The sequence below is a fragment of the Amblyraja radiata genome, chromosome 15, assembly GCF_010909765.2.
Source record: "Amblyraja radiata isolate CabotCenter1 chromosome 15, sAmbRad1.1.pri, whole genome shotgun sequence".
NCBI classification, from domain to species: domain Eukaryota; kingdom Metazoa; phylum Chordata; class Chondrichthyes; order Rajiformes; family Rajidae; genus Amblyraja; species Amblyraja radiata.
Window position 1 is genome coordinate 8,029,661 of NC_045970.1, and position 20,377 is coordinate 8,050,037.

General features: G+C 48.3%; 1 protein-coding gene across 8 annotated transcripts in view; it reads right to left on the reverse strand.

Annotated features, from left to right (window-relative positions):
• Positions 1–9,578, reverse strand: part of exoc6 (exocyst complex component 6) — a 187,677-nt gene extending 178,099 nt beyond the window's left edge. For 2 of the 8 annotated variants that reach the window (XM_033033597.1, XM_033033594.1), the window contains exon 1: positions 9,306–9,576. In XM_033033597.1, the coding sequence (XP_032889488.1) occupies positions 9,306–9,421 (116 nt within the window). In that variant the 5' untranslated portion in view covers positions 9,422–9,576. Of the gene's footprint in view, positions 1–1,714; positions 2,003–9,305 lie in introns of those variants that run through there. The other 6 variants (XM_033033601.1, XM_033033600.1, XM_033033595.1 and 3 more) reach the window with 5 other exon arrangements.
• Between the last annotated feature and the right edge of the window lie 10,799 nt (positions 9,579–20,377).

Sequence of the window (20,377 nt, forward strand, 5' to 3'; positions counted from 1 at the left end):
GTTTCTATTCACCTTATAGCTAACGTCCTCTAATTCAGGCAGCATCCTGATAACCTCTTCCACACCCTTTCCAACGCTTACACATCTTTCTGTAATGTGGCACCGCTGAACTGTACACAATACTCAAAATAGACACACAAAGCTGGAATATCTCAGCAGAGGAGATACTGGAGTAAGGAGAATAAGGAGTAAGCCATTTAGAACGGAGACGAGGAAACACTTCTTCTCACAGAGAGTGGCGAGTCTGTGGAATTCTCTGCCTCAGAGGGCGGTGGAGGCAGGTTCTCTGGATGCTTTCAAGAGAGAGCTAGATAGGGCTCTTAAAAATAGCGGAGTCAGGGGCTATGGGGAGAAGGCAGGAACGGGGTACTGATTGGGGATGATCAGCCATGATCACATTGAATGGCGGTGCTGGCTCGAAGGGCTGAATGGCCTACTCCTGCACCTATTGTCTATTGTCAGATCAGACAGCACCTCTGGAGAAAAAGAATAGGTGACATTTCAGCTCAAGACCCTTCTTCACCTATTCCTTTTCTCCAGAGATACTGTCTGACCTGCTGAGTTACTCCAACTTTGTGTGTCTATCTTCAGTTTAAACCAGCATCTGCAGTTCTGTCCTACACAATACTCAAATGCAAACTAATCAAAATTCTATAAAGCTTCAACTTAGTTTAATTCTTATACTCAATTCTCCAACCGATGAAGGCAGGCCTCTCATGCGCATTCTTGATCACTATCTACTTGTGTTGCCACAGAAATGTCCATTTCAGCTACAGACATATTCTGTTATGTGTCCTGTCATTAACTGTCACATTCCCCTTGCAACACCTCACACTTGCCCAGATAAACCTCAAACACTGTTACAAGAACAAACAGGTTGGGCTCAAAGTCCCATCATAGAAAAGTACCAACCATTAATTCCTCAAAAAGACTTGAGATGGAACTGCAAACAAACCCAGTGTTTCTCCATCAATTGTGTACTATCAAAAGATAGTGCACAATTGTAGGCTAATTTTACTTGTAACCTTGGATATTTGCACTATGGAGTGCCACATTGTGTAAAAAGGAACTGCAGATGCAGGCTTACACTGAAGATAGACACAAAATGTTGGAACTCAGCGTGTCAGCAAGCATCTCTGGAGAATAGGAATATGTGATGTTTCGAGTCGAGACCCTTCATCAGAACATTAACATTGTAGGAAGCCTGTGTAGGAAAAATCGCTGGAAATTTGAAAAGCACAAAAAGCCGGAAATATTTATTCTGAAGAGGACGTAGAACTGAAACACAACGTCCCTCTTCTTCACCCCAGCATCCACAGCCCTCACACCTACCCACGGGCTATCCGACCTGCTGAGAATTTCCAGCATTGACTGTATTTATTTCAACTTGCCGGTGACACTGTGCGAGTGGATAAGCCGGTCCTATTGTGTGGTGATGTAGTGTCAGCCTACATTAATGGGTATAGCGCAGTGTCTGTCATCCTGTTAGAGGCAGGCTTGTGTGACAGTCACCTTGCGAGTCGATGTTTACACTCACTCACTACGAGTGCAAGTGGCCACCGAGCGTCCTTCAAACGCTGAAATATTGGAGAATGTAGAGCGGTGTCTGGGCGCAGAGTCGGTGCCGGCAACAGGGGCCGGGGCCTGGTGTGTGTGTGTGTGTGGGCCGCTACTCTGGCCCCACCCGCCCGCCACCGGCACCGCTGTCACTTGCCTGAGTGTGGGCCCCACACAGGCCGCGTCCGTGCTCTCGATCTCCTGCAGGATCCGCTCGTGTTCCGTGGTCGTCTCCGGCCCCTCGCCCTCTGCCATCTTGCAGCTGGGCTGGGGCTGGAGCTGGGCGGGGAACCGCACCTAACGGCTCACGCCGGCCCTGCCTGCCTGCCCTGCCCCGCCCTACCTCCCCGCCTTCCCCGGCGGCCGTCACCGAGGAGACGCCCCCTCTGGTTACGGGACCTCGGGCGCGTTCACTCTCCTGCCCAAAGCCCGCGCCCACCCCGCGCAGCGCGTGCACGTCCGCCGCTCGCTCCCCGACAATGCGCGTGCACCCCCCCGCCGCTCGCTCCCCGACAATGCGCGTGCACCCCCCGCCGCTCGCTCCCCGACAATGCGCGTGCACCCCCCCGCCGCTCGCTCCCCGACAATGCGCGTGCACCCCCGCCGCTCGCTCCCCGACAATGCGCGTGCACCCCCCCGCCGCTCGCTCCCCGACAATGCGCGTGCACCCCCGCCGCTTGCTCCCCGACAATGCGCGTGCACCCCCCCCCGCCGCTCGCTCCCCGACAATGCGCGTGCACCCCCCCGCCGCTCGCTCCCCGACAATGCGCGTGCACCCCCCGCCGCTCGCTCCCCGACAATGCGCGTAACCCCCCCCGCCGCTCGCTCCCCGACAATGCGCGTGCACCCCCCGCCGCTCGCTCCCCGACAATGCGCGTGCACCCCCCGCCGCTCGCTCCCCGACAATGCGCGTAACTCCCCCGCCGCTCGCTCCCCGACAATGCGCGTGCACCCCCCCGCCGCTCGCTCCCCGACAATGCGCGTGCACCCCCCGCCGCTCACCCCCCGACAATGCGCGTGCACCCCCCCGCCGCGCGCTCCCCGACAATGCACGTGCACCCCCCGCCGCTCGCTCCCCGACAATGCACGTGCACCCCCCCGCCGCTCGCTGCCCGACAATGCACGTGCACCCCCCCGCCGCTCGCTCCCCGACAATGCGCGTGCACCCCCCCGCCGCTCGCTCCCCGACAATGCGCGTGCACCCCCCCGCCGCTCACCCCCCGACAATGCACGTGCACCCCCCCGCCGCTCGCTCCCCGACAATGCGCGTGCACCCCCCCACCGCTCGCTCCCGACAATGGCGTGCACCCCCCCGCCGCTCACCCCCCGACAATGCACGTGCACCCCCCCGCCGCTCGCTCCCCGACAATGCACGTGCACCCCCCCGCCGCTCGCTCCCCGACAATGCGCGTGCACCCCCCCGCCGCTCACCCCCCGACAATGCACGTGCACCCCCCGCCGCTCGCTCCCGACAATGCGCGTAACCCCCCCGCCGCTCGCTCCCCGACAATGCGCGTGCACGCCCCACCACCGCTCGCTCCCCGACCATGCGCGTGCACGCCCCACAACCGCTCGCTCCCCGACCGTGCGCGTGCATGCCCACCACCGCTCGCTCCCGACCATGCGCGTGCACGCCCCCATCGCTCGCTCCCGACAATGCGCGTAACCCCCCGCCCCGCCCCGCCCCCCCCAACCGCTCGCACTTCCCTCATTGCTGCAACCCGCAGCAACATCAAATATCTCGGAGGGGTTTCCTCTTTGGTCTAGTTTGTTTTTGTTCCTCTGTCGCCGCTCGGTGGCGCGATGGTCATCCTCCACGTTGCATCCAAATCCTCACATGCACGGAATAAAAATAATACTCAACATGCGTGTCACCTGGTGGAAAGAGACACTGACCTTCCTGTCCTGGGCCTCGTCCACTGTCAGAGTGTGAGGCCCAACATAAATTGGAGGAACAGAGCCTCACATTTCGCTTGGGAAGCTTGCACCCCAGCGGAATGAATATTGAATACTCTAGCATCATGTAACCCTTACTTTCCCTCTCTCTCCATCCCTCCCCACCAACCATAGTTCTCTGACTATTTTCACTGTCCTCCCGGTTAATTTTACTGATTGTATGCCTCCTTGTCACCATCCCCTCAGCTTCCAATGAACCATTCTACATTTCCTTGAACAACCTCTGCTTTGATCAGACGTTTTCACACCTTGCATTTCTCTAGTCTCTCTCTCCCCGACTCTCAGTCTGAAGAAGGCTCTCGACCCGAAACATTACCCATTCTTTCTCTCCAGAAATGCTGCCTGTCCCGCTGAGTTACTCCAGCATTTTGTGTCTATCACATGGTGGAAAGGCAGCTTGGTTACATACAAACATAGAAACACAGAAAATAGGTGCAGGAGTAGGCTATTCGAGCCTGCACCGCCATTCAATATGTTACCTTTGGACTGATCATCTAAATCAATATTCATATCGCTGGGGTGTAAGTTGCCCAAGTGGAATATGTGGTGCTGTTCCTCCAATTTGGTTTGGGCCTCACACTCTCTCAGTAGAGGAGGCAATCCAGATGTAACCCAACGTCTTGACATCATATGGTGAATCAGGCATACACAGTGCATACAACTTAAATTACTAACATGTTTATTGCCTTTAAATTTGAAACAAATAATTATCCGTCAATTCTGCTTCAGTTTTTCTTATAACCATTGCAGTGAATTGCAGCAGTTATAATATTATGAAAATTTATTCAGATTTAAAGACATAGAAACATAGAAACATAGAAAATAGGTGCAGGAGTAGGCTATTCGGCCCTTCGAGCCTGCACCGCCATTCGATATGATCATGGCTGATCATCCAACTCAGTATCCCATCCCTGCCTTCTCTCCATACCCCCTTATCCCTTTAGCCACAAGGGCCACATCTAACTCCCTCTTAAATATAGCCAATGAATTGGCCTCAACTACCTACTGTGGCAGAGATTTCCACAGATTCACCACTCTCTGTGTAAAAAATGATTTTCTCATCTCGGTCCTAAAAGACTTCCCTCTTATCCTTAAACTGTGACCCCTAGTTCTGGACTTCCCCAACATCAGGAATAATCTTCCTGCATCTAGCCTGTCCAACCCCTAAAGAATTTTGTCGAAGAGGTAGCAGCCCTTGAAAACAGAGCTGAGGTGTGCCAGGAGTTTCTCCAAAAGACACATTTGATAGTCACTGTAACTATCTTCACAAGAGGAAGGCCGAGAATCCACGAGCCTGTCCTCGTCAACAAGTCGGTGATGGAGAGAGTCAACAACTTCAAGTTCCTGTGCGTTCACATCTCTAAAGATCAGTCTTGGGCCTGCATAATGATCCAATCACAAAGAAAGTCAACTTTCGAAAGCGAACTTCTCTACAGGTGCATGTTAGAGAGCTTATTGACTGGCTGCATCATGGCCTGTTTGGCAACTCGAGCACCCAGGAACTAAGGAGATTACAAAAAGTGGAGGACACCATTTGGTCCATCACAGATTCTGATCTCCCCGCAATCAAAGGGTTCTTTTGGAAGCTCTGCCTACAAAAGGCAGCCAGCATCATCATGGACCCACACTACTCCAGCCATGCTCTATTTCACTCCTGCCATCAGGAAAATGATATACTGTAGGTGTCTGAAACCATGACCTCCAGGTTCAGGAACAGCATCTTCCCAACAACCATCAGGTTCTTAAAAACTACAAACACCAACTCAACTATAGAAACAAAGAACTGCAGGTGCTGGTTTATACCACAGATAGACACAAAGTGCTGGAGTAACTCAACGGGACAGGCAGCACCTCTGGAGAAAAATGATGTGCGACGTTTTGGGTTGGGACCCAACTCTAAATGTCACCCATTCTTTTTCTTCAGAGATGCTGCCTGTCCCGTTGAGTTACTCCAGCACTTTGTGTCTATCTGTGGTGTAAATCAGCACCTGCAGTTCTTTGTTTCTATGGTTGAGTTGATGGTCTGGTTGATGTGGCTAGTGTTGCGGCTCACGTTGTAGCCACTGACCAACAGCGCTATCTTCAGGCCGCCGCCACCGACAGGACACACTCGGTGCTTCTGCCTGTCAGCTGTTGCTTTGTCCGCTCCCTGCTCGACCATAGCAGCCACCACCTCCTCTCATAGCTCTGTCCTCTGGGCCCCTCCCCTCCACCTTCTCCCCTGGAGTCGCCAACATAATCCATCTTGGAAGTGGCAGCTGGTTCGAGGGGCTGGCGCCACATGGTGACCAAGCACGTCTTATCATTGGCAGTGGCCTGAAGAAAGCACTGTCAGGAGCTACAACAACAGCCGCAAAGTGCTGGAGTAACACATTAGGCTGAATCAGTCTGAAGAAGGGTCCTGATGTCACCTATCCGTGTTCGCCAGTGCTAATATGATGAATCAGATATTAGCACCGTATAAGCCTAACTGCAGACGTAGTTAAATCATGAACATTCTCATTCTTCTCGATGAAACCGCATTTCAGTATTTTTGTTAATATGGCATCAATTCTATTGAATAAGCAGTGATGCATTCAAGTGGGCCCAGATAATCCTCTTCAAAGGATTCCTCCCTGAAAAGTAAAACCCTGGCATCTGATTAGCACTTTTCTCAATAACTGTCAAGATCATAAATTAGCTTGTGGTGTAATGAAAGAATGGTCCCATACTTCACACATAGCCTCACCTTTTTAACAGTAAACCCTTGTTATAATGGACCACAGGGAGTGGACTGGTGACATCTAGCATTCATGTCATGGTACGCCCCTTTCAAATTGCTTGTGCTCTACAAAACGTGTTTATTTCTCTATTGACTATTCTACTACACATCCAATACCCTCTACTTCTAATGGTTTCCTGTTCCCAGCTGGCTTATCTTCACAGTGGATGTCTATTCCCTCTATATCTGCATGCCATATCAAGATAATCCAAAAGCCTTTAACTTTTCTTGAACACACCCTGTTGAGTTTATTCTTCTATTGAGATACTTCAACTCCATTCACCTTCTACAAATCAGGGATGTAACTTTGGGAACTCATAAGGGTAAAGCTACAAGTGTCTCTTCATCAGAGAGGTCTTGTTTCAGTCTTTAAGCCCCCTACTAAACTTTCACCATTACATTCGTAGTCCTTGCTTCATTCATACAAAACTCAAATGTAACTCAATTGGCTGACAATTCCAACCATTCTCACATTTAGCTGGTATATATCGGACTCTTCCTTATTCTGTAACAAAACATAGAAAGTATGGCACAGGAACAGGCCCTTCTGAACACGATGCCAAGATGAATCTCATCTGTGTAGGAAGGAACTGCAGATGCTGGTTTAAACCGAAGATAGACACAAAATGCTGGAGTAACTCAGGACAGCAGCATCACAGCAGAGAAAGAGTGGGAGCAGAGACAGAATGGGTGACGTTTTGGGTCGAGATCCTTCTTCAGAAGAAGGCCCGTGATGCAAAACATTACCCATTCCTTCTATCTAGAGATGCTGCCTGCCCCGCTGAGTTACTCTGGTATTTTGTGTAAATCTCATCTGCTTGCCTATGATCCCTCCATATCCATGTGCCTACCCAAAAGCCTCAAACACCATTATTGTATCTCAAGGGATAGATTAGCACCAATACCCACTATAAGGAATCAAATCTCAACTATTTTAACCACATCTCCTCCCATCACACTTCAAGCAAGGACTCAAATTCCAATCCCCCAATCTCTCCATCAAATCTACTTCAATGACAAGACCTCTCATGCCAGAACCAGACGTGGCATGGAAGTACAAAAGGACTAGGCATCCATTTGGAAAACAAACCAGTCGGATGCAGGAAATAGTCAAGATGGCGGAGCTCCTCAGGTGTACGGATGCATGCGAGAAGGGACTGAACAAAGAAAGAATAGTCAAAGCAGGAAGAAATAAAGTCCCCTGAGGAAATGGTCAGTGACATTCAGAATAATAGCAAACCTCCTTTATTGTAGCTTCCCTCTACCACGGTTGACAAGGCTCATTTTCTCACCCTCTATTCCCAGTCAGAACAAGGATCGTCACCTCTACACCACTAGCTTCCATAATGAAAATATCATTATCCATCGATGTTTCCACCTGTAATGAGATTTCAAACACATCCTCTCATCTCCTTTCAAAATTCCAAAGAGACCATTCTCTCTGCATACCTCTAGTCCACTTGCCTCCAAGAACCACATTCCCATGGCACTCTCCCATGCAACTGCAGGAGATTCAATAACTGCCCTTTTACCTATTCTCTTTGTATCGTTTGGCCATCTAAACTGTCCATTGAGACAATGCAACAATTCACCCACAGTTCATCCAATTTATGTATTCCATTCTGTATTCACAATGTTATCTCCTCCACATTGCAGACAAAAAATGCAAAGTGGATGCCCACTTTTCAGAACACCCCATTCAGCCCACAAGGACAACCCTATGCTTCCAACTGTCATCAATTCTCCATCCCTTTCCTATCATGGACCCTCTACTATTGGCGTCCGGCATTTCTCCAGCACCCAAGGAAAGTGGTCTCCATTTACAATGTATGATCTTCATACATTGTAACCCTCTGGACTTAATATTGAGATTGACCATGTCACCCAACTACTAGCCTTTGTTACCCTTCTTCCATCTTTCAACGCCTCTGCCTTTTTATAAAAGTAATTGCTACCCACTATCTTTGATCAGCATCATCTCACAAACTCTATCCTCTCCCTCTTTTGCGACTTTAAAACACACACGTGGTTCTCTGCCACTTGACCTGTTGTGTGCTTCCAGCGGTTTATTTTTTTTAATGAAAATGGGTCCTATTTGCTAAACGGGATACTGAATAAGTGGAAACTTATATTTTCCACCTTTAAGTTTAAACGTGATCCTGGGAGATAACATCGGAGAACGAATACTGCAAGAGCCTATCTTTTCGCGTCTGCAATTTGGTTGAAATCCAAACCGGATTGTTATTTTTTAATCAAATATAGCTGTAAAATATCTAATATACAATGAAACAGAGGAGCTTTTATTTAATTTCGCATACAGATAAATATCTATGAAACTAAACATTTTAAATCCAAGAGGATTGTAGCAAAACTGTTAGACAAATGACCAAATTTCCTCTATTGGTCATCATATTGGTCGTCATATTGAAATCAACAACTTGAACTTCTCGTGGGGACTTGGGCTCATACGGGGATATCGTTGAATTAATATATTAACTTATTTATTGTCCAAGTCTTGAAGGTACTCTCCTACTGGATATCGCATATAGTGACGTGAGTGAAACACATCGGTACAATCAGTATAAACTCAAAACTCAACAAATAAACTAGATAAATATCACAAAGGGGGAATGTGAAGGAAAACTTTGAAATGAGAATTGTTCTCCAGATGTTGAGACATCAGATGGTTATCTTGGAACAGTTCGATCAAATTTGGCCACCGTTAGATCACGGGATCCACAACCAACACATATGTACAATCATTATCCACTTAAAAGATATATCGATTCGCAAACGATTTTGGAACCACGATGTTGTTTAATAAACACTTTCCTACTTCTTATTGTGTAAGTGAGAATTTAATTTAGATGTCAGGCGACTGCTAAACTGGACAAATTTAGACTTCCACATTTGGAATAACATTGCAGTGTAATACAAGTCTAGTGTTAGAGTGGGTCGACATACTTTGCATGCCTTTACCCAATACCAAAAACTGCCAAACGGTTTTAACAATAATAATCACGTTACCTACCGCAAACTTGTGCCAAGAGGCAATTCCAGTGTTTCGATCTCCGAAAACACATTTTCATAAATTTGATTTTCGTCCTTCGGAGAGTTGGAGAGAACTGATCTAGTTGGCTGGGTCATCGTTCTAAACGGCTGCGGTCCCGGATTGCTGAAGTGATTTTTACTCTGATCCAACAGAAACCATCAACAAAAAAAGGTGGTGCACGAAACAGCGAAACAAATCGTCATGGTTCTTCTATGCGGGAGAGAGAGAGACAGAGGAGCAATTGCTGCCACTTGGTGCAATCGATCATCTCATCAGCAAGAGGTGGCTGTGGATTACTTATTTTTAGCGTAGTTATTTAAAGACTATCATATTTCACACTCCATCTGATTAACCTTTTACAATGCAACCAAACAACTTACACTTTCTTCCGAAAATAAATATTGTTAATTGTTTTCTTGAACAGCGAAGTATCAATAAATTATATCGAAAGCTCCCGAATACTGTCCAAAATAGCGATTAAGAGAATTTCTCCGAAAAAAAAAAACACTTTTGGCGTAGAAAACAGCCAGCGATTTAACTTTCACCATCACTATCGAGTGTTGTAACACTATTATTTTCACGTATTAGGTTTGTGGGAAATTCCAAGCGATGTGTTGGAGAATAGAAGACCAGAGCCAAAGTTGAAATTGTGCCAAATGGAAAGCACGACGTCTCAATTATTGTGGGCTGTGTGTCAAACTAAAAAATATTTGCTGTGAAATAGAGCGTCAGGAAGTTCAAACCTCTTCAGAAAAATTAAGTACTTTTGTAGTGTAAGAACTGCTGCAGCCAATTTGCGCTTAAGATCCCACAAATAACAACGTCGTAATGGACTTTTAATCTGTGGCATTTTCCGCAGCTGACAGAATAGCAGAGTCAAGTTTGGTTTCACATTTCATCTGGAAGGTGGCCTTTTTGACAGCACAGTTCTGTATTAGTAGCTGTTAACAGTCCAGACTTAGGGCTCGAGTACTTGAAGTAGGTCTTGATCATAACAATTAAAGCAAGTGAGACCATGCATCCATTTAGCCAGTTCCATATTTCATTAAAACAATTGACAATTACGTTTTCCTAACACAAATTATAACATTCAACAAATGCACATCAGTTTAATCAACCATGCAAAGACCATCTCACAAGTATCTGCGGACATGCCGAAACAGGGAGAGCTATCCTGCAGACTAGTCACGCAGCTGTCTTGAATGATCATAGTCACATCATTATACCCTTCAGTCAATGTTCTCATTCACAATCCCGGGTATATTCGGCATAGTATGATTGGCACCGGTTATGGTTGGGACAGAGTGTCTCCCAGAAGTTCTCCATACAGACTCGATGAAACATCAAGGCAAGAAAATCTCCTGCGGACTCTGCCTTCCTTCCCCTCCTCCCAGCTGATGAATGCTCTCCTCAATGCTGCTGCACGCCATTTGCAAGAAACATTAAGGGTATCAAAGCCGCAGAACATACTGTGGGTGGGAAAGTTCAATGGTCACTGAAATTAGCACGCTAGCACCATCACTGAGCAAAGAGGGCAATCCCGAAAGACAATTTTAGGGTAGCAAATGACGCAGCCAGTAGAGTTGGTGCCTTGGGTTCAAACCTGTTCATGGATGCAGAGTGTGTGGAATTTGCATATTCGTTCTGTGACCGCGTGGGTTTTCTACCACATCCCAGAGATCTGCGGCATTACAATGTAATTTAAATAAAAGCTAGGGATAATGTTGGATTCGTGTAAAATGGGCGATTGATGACTGGCTCATAAATGGTGGGTCAAGAATGGTGGGTCATCTCTCTCTGACTATAACATTTCTCTTGGACTGGGTTGAAGAAATAAAAAAAAGCCAAAATCTACTTAACCTCATCTCACAAATCTACCTGTTACAGGTTTGTTTGTCCATTAGTTGGAACTGCCATCTTTGTGAAGGAGAAGTCCCACTTCAGCACTGGAGCACCATTCATCATGATCTACTTACCAATAATCAACTCAAAGAAACTAATTGTTAAAGAAGGAACTGCAGATGCTGGAAAATCGAAGGTACACAGAAATGCTGGGGAAACTCAGCGGGTGCAGCAGCATCTATGGAGCGAAGGAAATAGGCAACGTTTCGGGCCGAAACCCTTCTTCAGACTGGTAGAGGGAGGCGGGGAGAAGAAAGGAAAAAGGAGGAGGAGGAGGGCTGAGGGAGAGGTGGGAAGGGGAGGAGACAGCAAGGGTTAACTGAATTGTGAGAATTCAATGTTCATGCCACCAGGATGCAGATTACCCAAGTGGAATATGAGGTGCTGTTGCCACCTCCAATGTGACCCCACCACTCGCCACATCTTCCCATCTTCCCCCCTGTCTGCCTTCCACAAAGACCGCTCCCTCCGTAACTCCCTTGTCAATTCTTCCCTTCCCTTCCCTCCCGCTCCACCCCTTCCCCGGGCACTTTCCGTTGCAACTGCAAGAGATGCTACACTTGTCGCTTTATCTCCCCCCTCGACTCCATTCAAGGACCCAAGCAGTCGTTCCAGGTGTGACAGAGGTTCACCTGCACCTCCTCCAACCTCATCTATTGCATCCGCTGCTCTAGATGTCTGCTGATCTATATCGGTGAGACCAAGCGCAGGCTTGGCGATCGTTTCGCCGAACATCTCCGCTCGGTCCGCACTAACCATCCTGACCTCCCGGTGGCTCAGCACTTCAACTCCCTTTCCCATTCCGTATTCGACCTCTCTGTCCTGGGCCTTCTCCATGGCCAGAGTGAGCAACGCCGTAAATTGGAGTAACAGCACCTCATATTCCGCTTGGGTAGTTTGCATCCTGGTGGCATGAACATTGAATTCTCACAAATCAGTTTACCCTTGCTGTCTCCTCCCCTTCCCACCTCCCCCTCAGCCCTCGGGCTCCTCCTCCTTCTTTTTCCTTTCTTCTCCCCGCCTCCCCCTACCCCCTATCAGTCTGAAGAAGGGTTTCGGCCCGAAATATTGCCTATCTCCTTCGCTCCATAGATGCTGCTGCACCCGTTGAGTTTCTCCAGCAGTGTACCTTCAACAAAACTAATTCCAGATTGCATCAGAAGGTAGACACAAAAAGCTGGTGTAACTCAGCGGGACAGGCAGCATCTCTGGAGAGAAGGAACGGGTGACTTTTCAGGTTGAGACCCTTCTTCAGACTGGTTAGGGATAAGGGAAACGAGAGATAAAGACTGTGATGTGGAGAGATAAAGTACTATGAATGAAAGATATGCAAAAAAGTAATGATGATAAAGCAAACAGGCCATTGTTAGCTGTTTGTAGGGTGAAAATGAGAAACTAATGCAACTTGGGTGGGGGAGGGATAGAGAGAGGGAATGATGGGCTACCTGAACTGAGAGAAATCAATATTCATACCACTGGGCTGTAAGCTGCCCAAGGGTAATATGAGATGCTGTTCCTCCAATTTGCATTTAGCCTCACTCTGACAATGGAGGAGACCGAGGACAGAAAGGTCTGTGTAAGAATGGGAAGGAGAATTAAAGTGTCCAGCAACTGGGAGATCAGGTTGGTTCATGCGGGCTGAGTGAAGGTGTTCCACGAAATGATCGGCCAGTCTATGTTTGGTCTGGCCGATGTATGAGTCCACATCTTGAACAACGGATACAGTAGATGAGGTTGGAGGAGGTGCAAGTGAACCTCTGCCTCACCTGAAAGGACTGTTGGGGTCCCTGGACAGAGTCGAGGGAGGAGGTATAGCGACAGGTATTGCAACTTTTGTGGTTGCAGGGGAAGGTACCTGGGGAGGGAGTGGTTTGGGTGGGAAGGGATGAGTTAACCAGGGAGTTGCAGAGGGAATGGTCTCTGCAAAAAGCGGAAAGGGGTGCAGATGGGAAAATGTGGTTAGTAGTGGGATCCCGTTGGAGATGGTGGAAATTTTGGAGGATTATGTGTTGCATGCGATGGCTGATGGGGTGGAAGGTAAGGACTACGGGAATTCTGTCTGGTGCGACTAGGGGGAGGGGGAGCAAGGGCGGACTGCGGATACCAAGGAGCCATGAGTGAAGGCCTCATCTATGATGGGAGAGGGGAACCCCTGTTCCCTAAAGTATGAGGACATCTCGGATGTCCTGGTATGGAACACCTCATCTTAGGGGCAGATGCGGTGGTGACGGAGGAATTAGGAGTCGAGGATAGAATCTGTGCAGGAAGCAGGGTGGGAAGAAGTGTAGTCGAGATATTGTGGGAGTCAGTGGGTTTGTAATAGATGCTAGTCCTTAGTCTCTTTCCTGTGATGGAGACTGTGAGATCAAGAAAGAGGAGGGAGGTGTCGGAGATGGTCCAAGTAAATTTGAGTGCAAGATAATAATTGGTGGTGAAGTTGATGAAGTCAGTGAGTTCTGCATGGGTGCAGAAAGTAGCACCGATGCAGTCATCAATGTAACGGAGATAGAGTTCGGGGATAGGGCCAGTGTAGGCCTGGAACAAGAATTGTTCAATGTACCCTACAAAGAGGCAGGCATAGCTGCGGCCCATGCGGGTGCCCATAGCTAAGCCTTGGACTTGGGGGCAGTGGGAGGAGTCAAAGGAGAAGTTGTTGAGGGTGAGGACCAGCTCCACTAGGCGGAGTAGAGTGTTAGTAGAGGAAAATTGGATCGTTCTGTGGTCGAGGAAAAAAAAGAGGGCTTTAAGGCGGGAAAAGGAAATGTAGAGTGACTGAACATCCATTATAAAGATGAGGGAATGGAGGCTCGGAAAGCGGAAGTCATTAAAGAGACGAAGGGCATGTGAGGTATCTTGGACATAGGTCGGGAGAGATTGGACCAGGGGGGATAGGATGGAGTCGAAATACGTGGAAATCATTTCCATGGGACGGGACCACCTGGCAATATGTAAAGTTTTGTCCAAAACTTTGACCGAGTTTGAGAGCTGGGTGAGAGGAATATTTATTTACTAGACTAAGTCGGACCCGTTGGGTCCCATGTTCACCTGGGAGGGCTGGTCCCCCATCGCAATATTCCACCTCTCCATCAATTCCAATATTGGTGGCCAATGGGGGGGGGGGGGCTTTCTGGAGCGCTGGTTTGGATGTTGTGGGTCGAAGGGAATGGTTTCCAGAGGGATAGTATGGACATTGGGGGCTGATGGATTCTTGGGCTGGCAGCTCAGTCACTCAGGCCTGGTGGGTTGGCAGCTCAGTCACTCGGGCCTGTTAGGCTGGCAGCTCAGTCACTCAGGCCTGTTGGGCTGGCAGCTCAGTCACTCAGGCCTGTTGGGCTGGCAGCTCAGTCACTCAGGGCTGGTGGGCTGGCAGTTGACTCACGGCTAGTCCTTGAAATTCGATTTCAAGCAGAGTACATGCCACCACATTCAATTTCATATCATTTCAAGCATACTGCAGGCCACCGCATTCAGTTTCGTAGCATTTCAGGCAGAGTGCAGGCCATCGCATTCAGTTTCGTAGCATTTCTGGCAGAGTGCAGGCCACCACATTCAGTTTCGTAGCGTTTCAGACAGCGTGCAGGCCAGCACATTCAGTTTCGTAGCGTTTCAGGCAGCGTGCAGGCCACCACATTCAGTTTCGTAGCATTTCAGGCAGAGTGCAGGCCACCACATTCGGTTTTGTAGCGTTTCAGACAGAGTGCAGGCCATCACATTCAGTTTCATAGCGTTTCAGGCAGAGTGCAGGCCACCACATTCAGTTTCATAGCGTTTCAGGCAGAGTGCAGACCACCACATTCAGTTTCATACCATTTCAGGCAGAGTGCAGGCCACCGCATTCACTTTCGTAGCGTTTCAGGCATAGTGCAGGCCACCACATTCACTTTCATAGCATTTCAGGCAGTGCTGGCCACCACATTCAGTTTCATAGTGTTTCACGAAGAGTGTAGGCCACCACATTCAATTTCATAGTGTTTCAAGAAGAGTGCTGGCCACCACATTCAATTTCATAGCGTTTCAAGCAGAGTGCTGGCCACCACATTCAATTTCATAGCATTTCAAGCAGAGTGCAGGCCACCAAATTGCCAAACAACTCATTGCATTGTCATTAAGGGCTAACAAATCATTTATTGCAAGTAGATTGCAGACTCGCATTTCAGTTGATTCATAGCTTAGAATCACAGTTGTGGACTCTCCCTCGCGATCTTTCAGAGTGACTGACTCACATCCAGGCATCCGGGGTTTTCTAGTCCTGCCCTCCCCCCCCCCCCCCCCCCCCCGGAAAGGGCGTTACCTTCATGATGGTGATTGACAGGCGAGAGGACCAATCAGCTGATCTCAAGATTTTTTAAACACTCATAACTTTTTTATTTTTCATCGATTGGAAAACTCCTCGGGGCTGCCTCAGAGGAGGACAAGGCCAAAAATCATAGCGATATATGGTAGCGTTTTTAAAAAAAAATCTATATACAGTACAGACAGGAAGTAGTCAATATGAGACCTTTAGTTATATAGATATGGATAAACTAATTTGATCAGTTTGACATCTAGGAGTATGAGTAAAGTAGTCATATTTCCTAGGACATAGAAATATGTCATTTATCACATCAATTTACTAGCAGCTCTCTGACCATCCCACCATTTATTACCCTATATCCTTTCTCTCATATCCCCTTTTATTGCTCTCTACTTCTCCTGCCACAAACCTACACTAGGATGTTTTACAGCAGCCAATTATCCCAACAACCAGCATATGTTTGAAACCGGAGCACATTGTGGAAACCCAGCGGTTCTAGGGAGACATGCAAATTCCACACAGACAGCACCAGAGTCATAATTGAATCGCAGTTAGTGGAAGTGTGGGACAGCAGCACTACCTGTTGTGCCACCAAGCTGCGCTATGGGATCAAGTGGAGAAAGTTGCATTGCCTGGAGTCATATCTTGTAAAAAGGTAAATGATTGCTAGAATCCAATCACCATTGCAGTTCCTCAGGATAGTGTTCTAAATCCATATATCCTCAGCAGCTTCATTAAAAGCCTTCTCTATACCATGAGTCTAAACGTATGGCAATGAGAACAATTCATGGGTGGATATTCTGTGGTAAGCATCTCACCTGATTCCACAAAGCTTCAAACTCCAAACACATTCGGAGTTTGTGGAATATATCCAGTTACCTGGATAAGTTCAATTTCAACAGAATCAAGGACTTCAACCATCCAAACAGCTATCTACCATCATCCATTATTGGGAACATTTTTTCCAACCTCCACCAGCATAGCCTGAACAGAAAGGTCCAGGACAAAAAGGACAGGATAGGCATGGGCACTCACATGGGGCCCAGCAATGTCTGTTTTTTTTTGTTGGTTACGTCTAACAATCCTTGTTGGCATCATCTCCCAACTCGTTCTCCGATACATTAATGACTGCATTGGGGCTGCCTGCTGCACCTGTGCAGAACGCATAGATTTCATGAACTTTACCATTAACTTTAACCCTGCCCTCGAGTTCACTTGGACTATCCATGACACCTATCTACCTTTTCTTGATCACTCTGTGTCCATCACAGAGGACAGACTATTAACTGACACCTATACACCCACAAACTCCCACAGTTACCTAGACTACACCTCCTCCCACCCTGCCTCTTGCAAGGACGCTATCCCCTACTCTCAAATCTTCCTTCTCCACCGCACCCACACCCAAGACAAGGCTTTCCATTCTAGGACATGAGATGTCCTCTTTATTCAGTAAACATGGTTTCCCCCATTGCCGTCATAGATGGATCCCTCACCCGTGACTCCTCTGGGTCCCGTAGTTCTGCTCTCACTCCCCCCTACCCTAAGACAGGACAAGGATCATGTTCCCCTTGTCCTTACCTTTCACCCCACCAATCTCCACATCTAGTACATTGTGATCTGACATTTCCGTGACATTCAATGTGATCCCACCAGCAGTCACATCCTCCCATGGCCACCCCTTTCTGCCTCCCAAAGAGACCGCTCCCTCCGAAACTCCTTAGTTCACTCATCAATTCCCACTAAATCCCCAGGTATATTCCACTGCAATCTCAGGAAATGTAGCACCTATCCCTTTATGTACTCCCTTGCATCCATCCAGGCTTCAGCTGTCCTTCCAGGTGAGACGGACATTCATGTGCACCTCTTCTAACCTCCTCTACTGCTTCCAGTGCCTCTTCTACATATTGGAAACCAAATGTAGATTAGATAGATAGATAGATAGATAGATAGATGGATGGATGGATGGATGGATGGATGGATGGATGGATGGATGGATGGATGGATGGATGGATGGATGGATGGATGGATGGATGGATGGATGGATGGGTGGGTGGGTGGGTGGGTGGGTGGGTGGGTGGGTGGGTGGGTGGATGGATGGATGGATGGATGGATGGATGGATGGATGGATGGATGGATGGATGGATGGATGGATGGATGGATGGATGGATGGATGGATGGATGGATGGATAGATAGATACCTTTATTGTCATTCAGACCTTTCGGTCTGAACAAAATTTCATTGCCTGCAGTCATACACAATAATAATAAATAACAAAACATACAATAAACACAAATTAACATCCACCACAGTGAGCTCACCAAGCACCTCCTCACTATGATGGAGGCAAATGTCTTAGTCTCTGTCTCTTCCCTCCTTGTTCTCCCTCTGCGCTGAGGCGATCCGGGCCGAAGATGCCGCCCTCCAGTCCAGCGGACGCAGCTGTAGTTGCGGGAGCTCCGGAAACAGGTCACCAACCTGTAACCTGCGAGCTCCCGGTCGTCCACTGGGCCCGCGGCCGAACCTCCGAAGTGATGTTGACGCCGCCGCTGCTCCGATTCGGGCCGCTGCCGAAAGCCCGATCCCCACCTCAGCAAGTCGGGCCGCCGCCGGAACGCAGCCTCAGCTCCAAGTCGGGCCGCTGCCGAAAGCTGGAACGCCGCATCAGCGAGTCAGGCAGCCGCCGCCTCAGCTCCGAGTCCCGCCGGATCAGCTCCGAGTCGGGCCGCCGCCGCCTCAGCCCCGAAGTCGGCCAGCCAAGTCCTGGCTGGTACTGCCTCCGGAACCTCGAGGTCGGACGCAGTTGGAGGACACCAGCTCCGCCATTAGGCCTCAGCGCAGACGGAGGCAGAGAAGGGGGAAACGACAAGAAAAAGTTGCATTCCCCCGAAGGAAGAGACAGAAAACATGTCCCCCCCCACACCCAACCTAATAAACCAAAATTAACTAAAACAGGACAAAGAAAACAACAAACAAAAGTAAAAACAGACGGACAGCAGGCGAGCCGCAGCTGTTAACAGCGCCGCCACTTCCGGATGACTGTTTCGCTGAACATTGCACTTGGTCCACAAAGGCCCTCCGGATGTCAAGGTTGCTAGCCAATTTAATTCCTCTTCTCATTCCCATACTGACCTTTCAGTCCTGGGCCTTGACCAATGTCAGAACAAGGCCACACGCAAACTGGAAAAACAGCACCTCACATTCCACTTGCGTACAACCTAACGAACAATGAATTCTCAAATTTTAGGTAACTAACCCACAAACAACCCCCCTTTTTATTTTAGCTATTTATCTATCCATCCATCTATTTATTTATCTATTTGTTTGTTTCTTTGTCAGTTTGGTTATTTATTTAGTTTCCTACATCCTCTCTTCCCTAGTTTATTTATTCAGTTTATTTATTCATGTGTTTTGTAGTCAATGCCTTCTATGTTCTGTTGTGCTGAAGCAAAGCAAGAATTTCATTGTCCGATCAGGGACACATTATTATTATTATTATTATTGCTTTATTTATATAGCACATTTTAAGTCAACTTGCATTGACACCAAAGTGCTTTACATAAATTAAATAATAAATTTACATACAAACCATAGAAAAAGGTTAAAAATAAATAAAGAAAGAAAATGGACACAACACATTATAGAATTCAACACAAACATCCCCCCACAACAGAATCAAAAATGTCCACTGTGGGGAAAGGCAGCAGAAAGTTAAGTCCTCTTCCTCTGAAACACCCGAGGTCGGGGCCCATTTGTGGCCTTGCAGCCAGTCCGATGATTTTCAGGGCCCTCTTGCCGTGAAGATGGAGCACTGGCGTCGGGTGAAACAATTCCTCAAGCGGCTTGGAAATTCTGGAGCGGCTGCCTCCTCCCCGGAGACCGGAGACCGGGGCACTCGTAGACTTCAGGCCGCGCCGGTTGGAGCTCCGACCCCGGCGAACTCGATCCCTGGCTCCGCGGCGCTCCAAATCCAGCGCCGCCTGCGGCCGGACGCCCGCAGCCCCAGCTCCGCGATGTTTGGATCGACGGCCACAGCGCTCCGGAGCCCACCGCACGGCGACCCGGCAAGGCATCGCCCGCTCCGTGGCTCTGCTCCGTGATGGTGTCCTTGCGCTGCGCCGCCGCCGAAGCTGTAGTCCCGGCCGGTCCCGACAGGAAACGCCGCTCCATTCTCGATGGTAGGCCGTGAGGACGGGGCGAAGAAGCAGCTCGGAGGGATGCTGCCTCTCCGACCAGGTAGGGGACTAAGAATTAAAGTTTCCCCCTTCCCCACCCCCACCCACCACATAAAAGACCTCCACTAACATTTTGGACAGGACTTAAAATTTAAAAAAGTGAAGAGACGGACTGCGGGCAGGCTGCCATACACAGACGGCGCCCACTCCCGCACATCCGCCATTACCGTGTTGGGGTACATGACAATAAACTCACTTGAACATGAACCTATGCACCAACTGGATTTACACCAATTGCTCCCTTCTCCCTGCCCTGTCTCCTTTCACCTATATTCCTTCCTCCAGCATCACAATTTGTAAATCTTCTATCCTTATCTTACACATTGTGTCTTTTCACCTCAGGCCTTTGTCCAACCATCTATCTATCTATATTTATCTAACTATAACTATCATCTTGTCTTCTTCCGGTTTGTGTTGTTTTTATATTGCGCAAAAATGGTAGCGCAAATTCAGTTTCATAGCATTTCAAGCAGGGTGCAGGCCAGCAAATTTAATTTCATAACATTTCAAGCAGAGTGCATGCCAGCAAATTCAATTTCATAGCATTTCAAGCAGAGTGCAGGCCACCAAATTCAATTTCATAGCATTTCAAGCAGAGTGCAGGTCACCAAATTGCCAA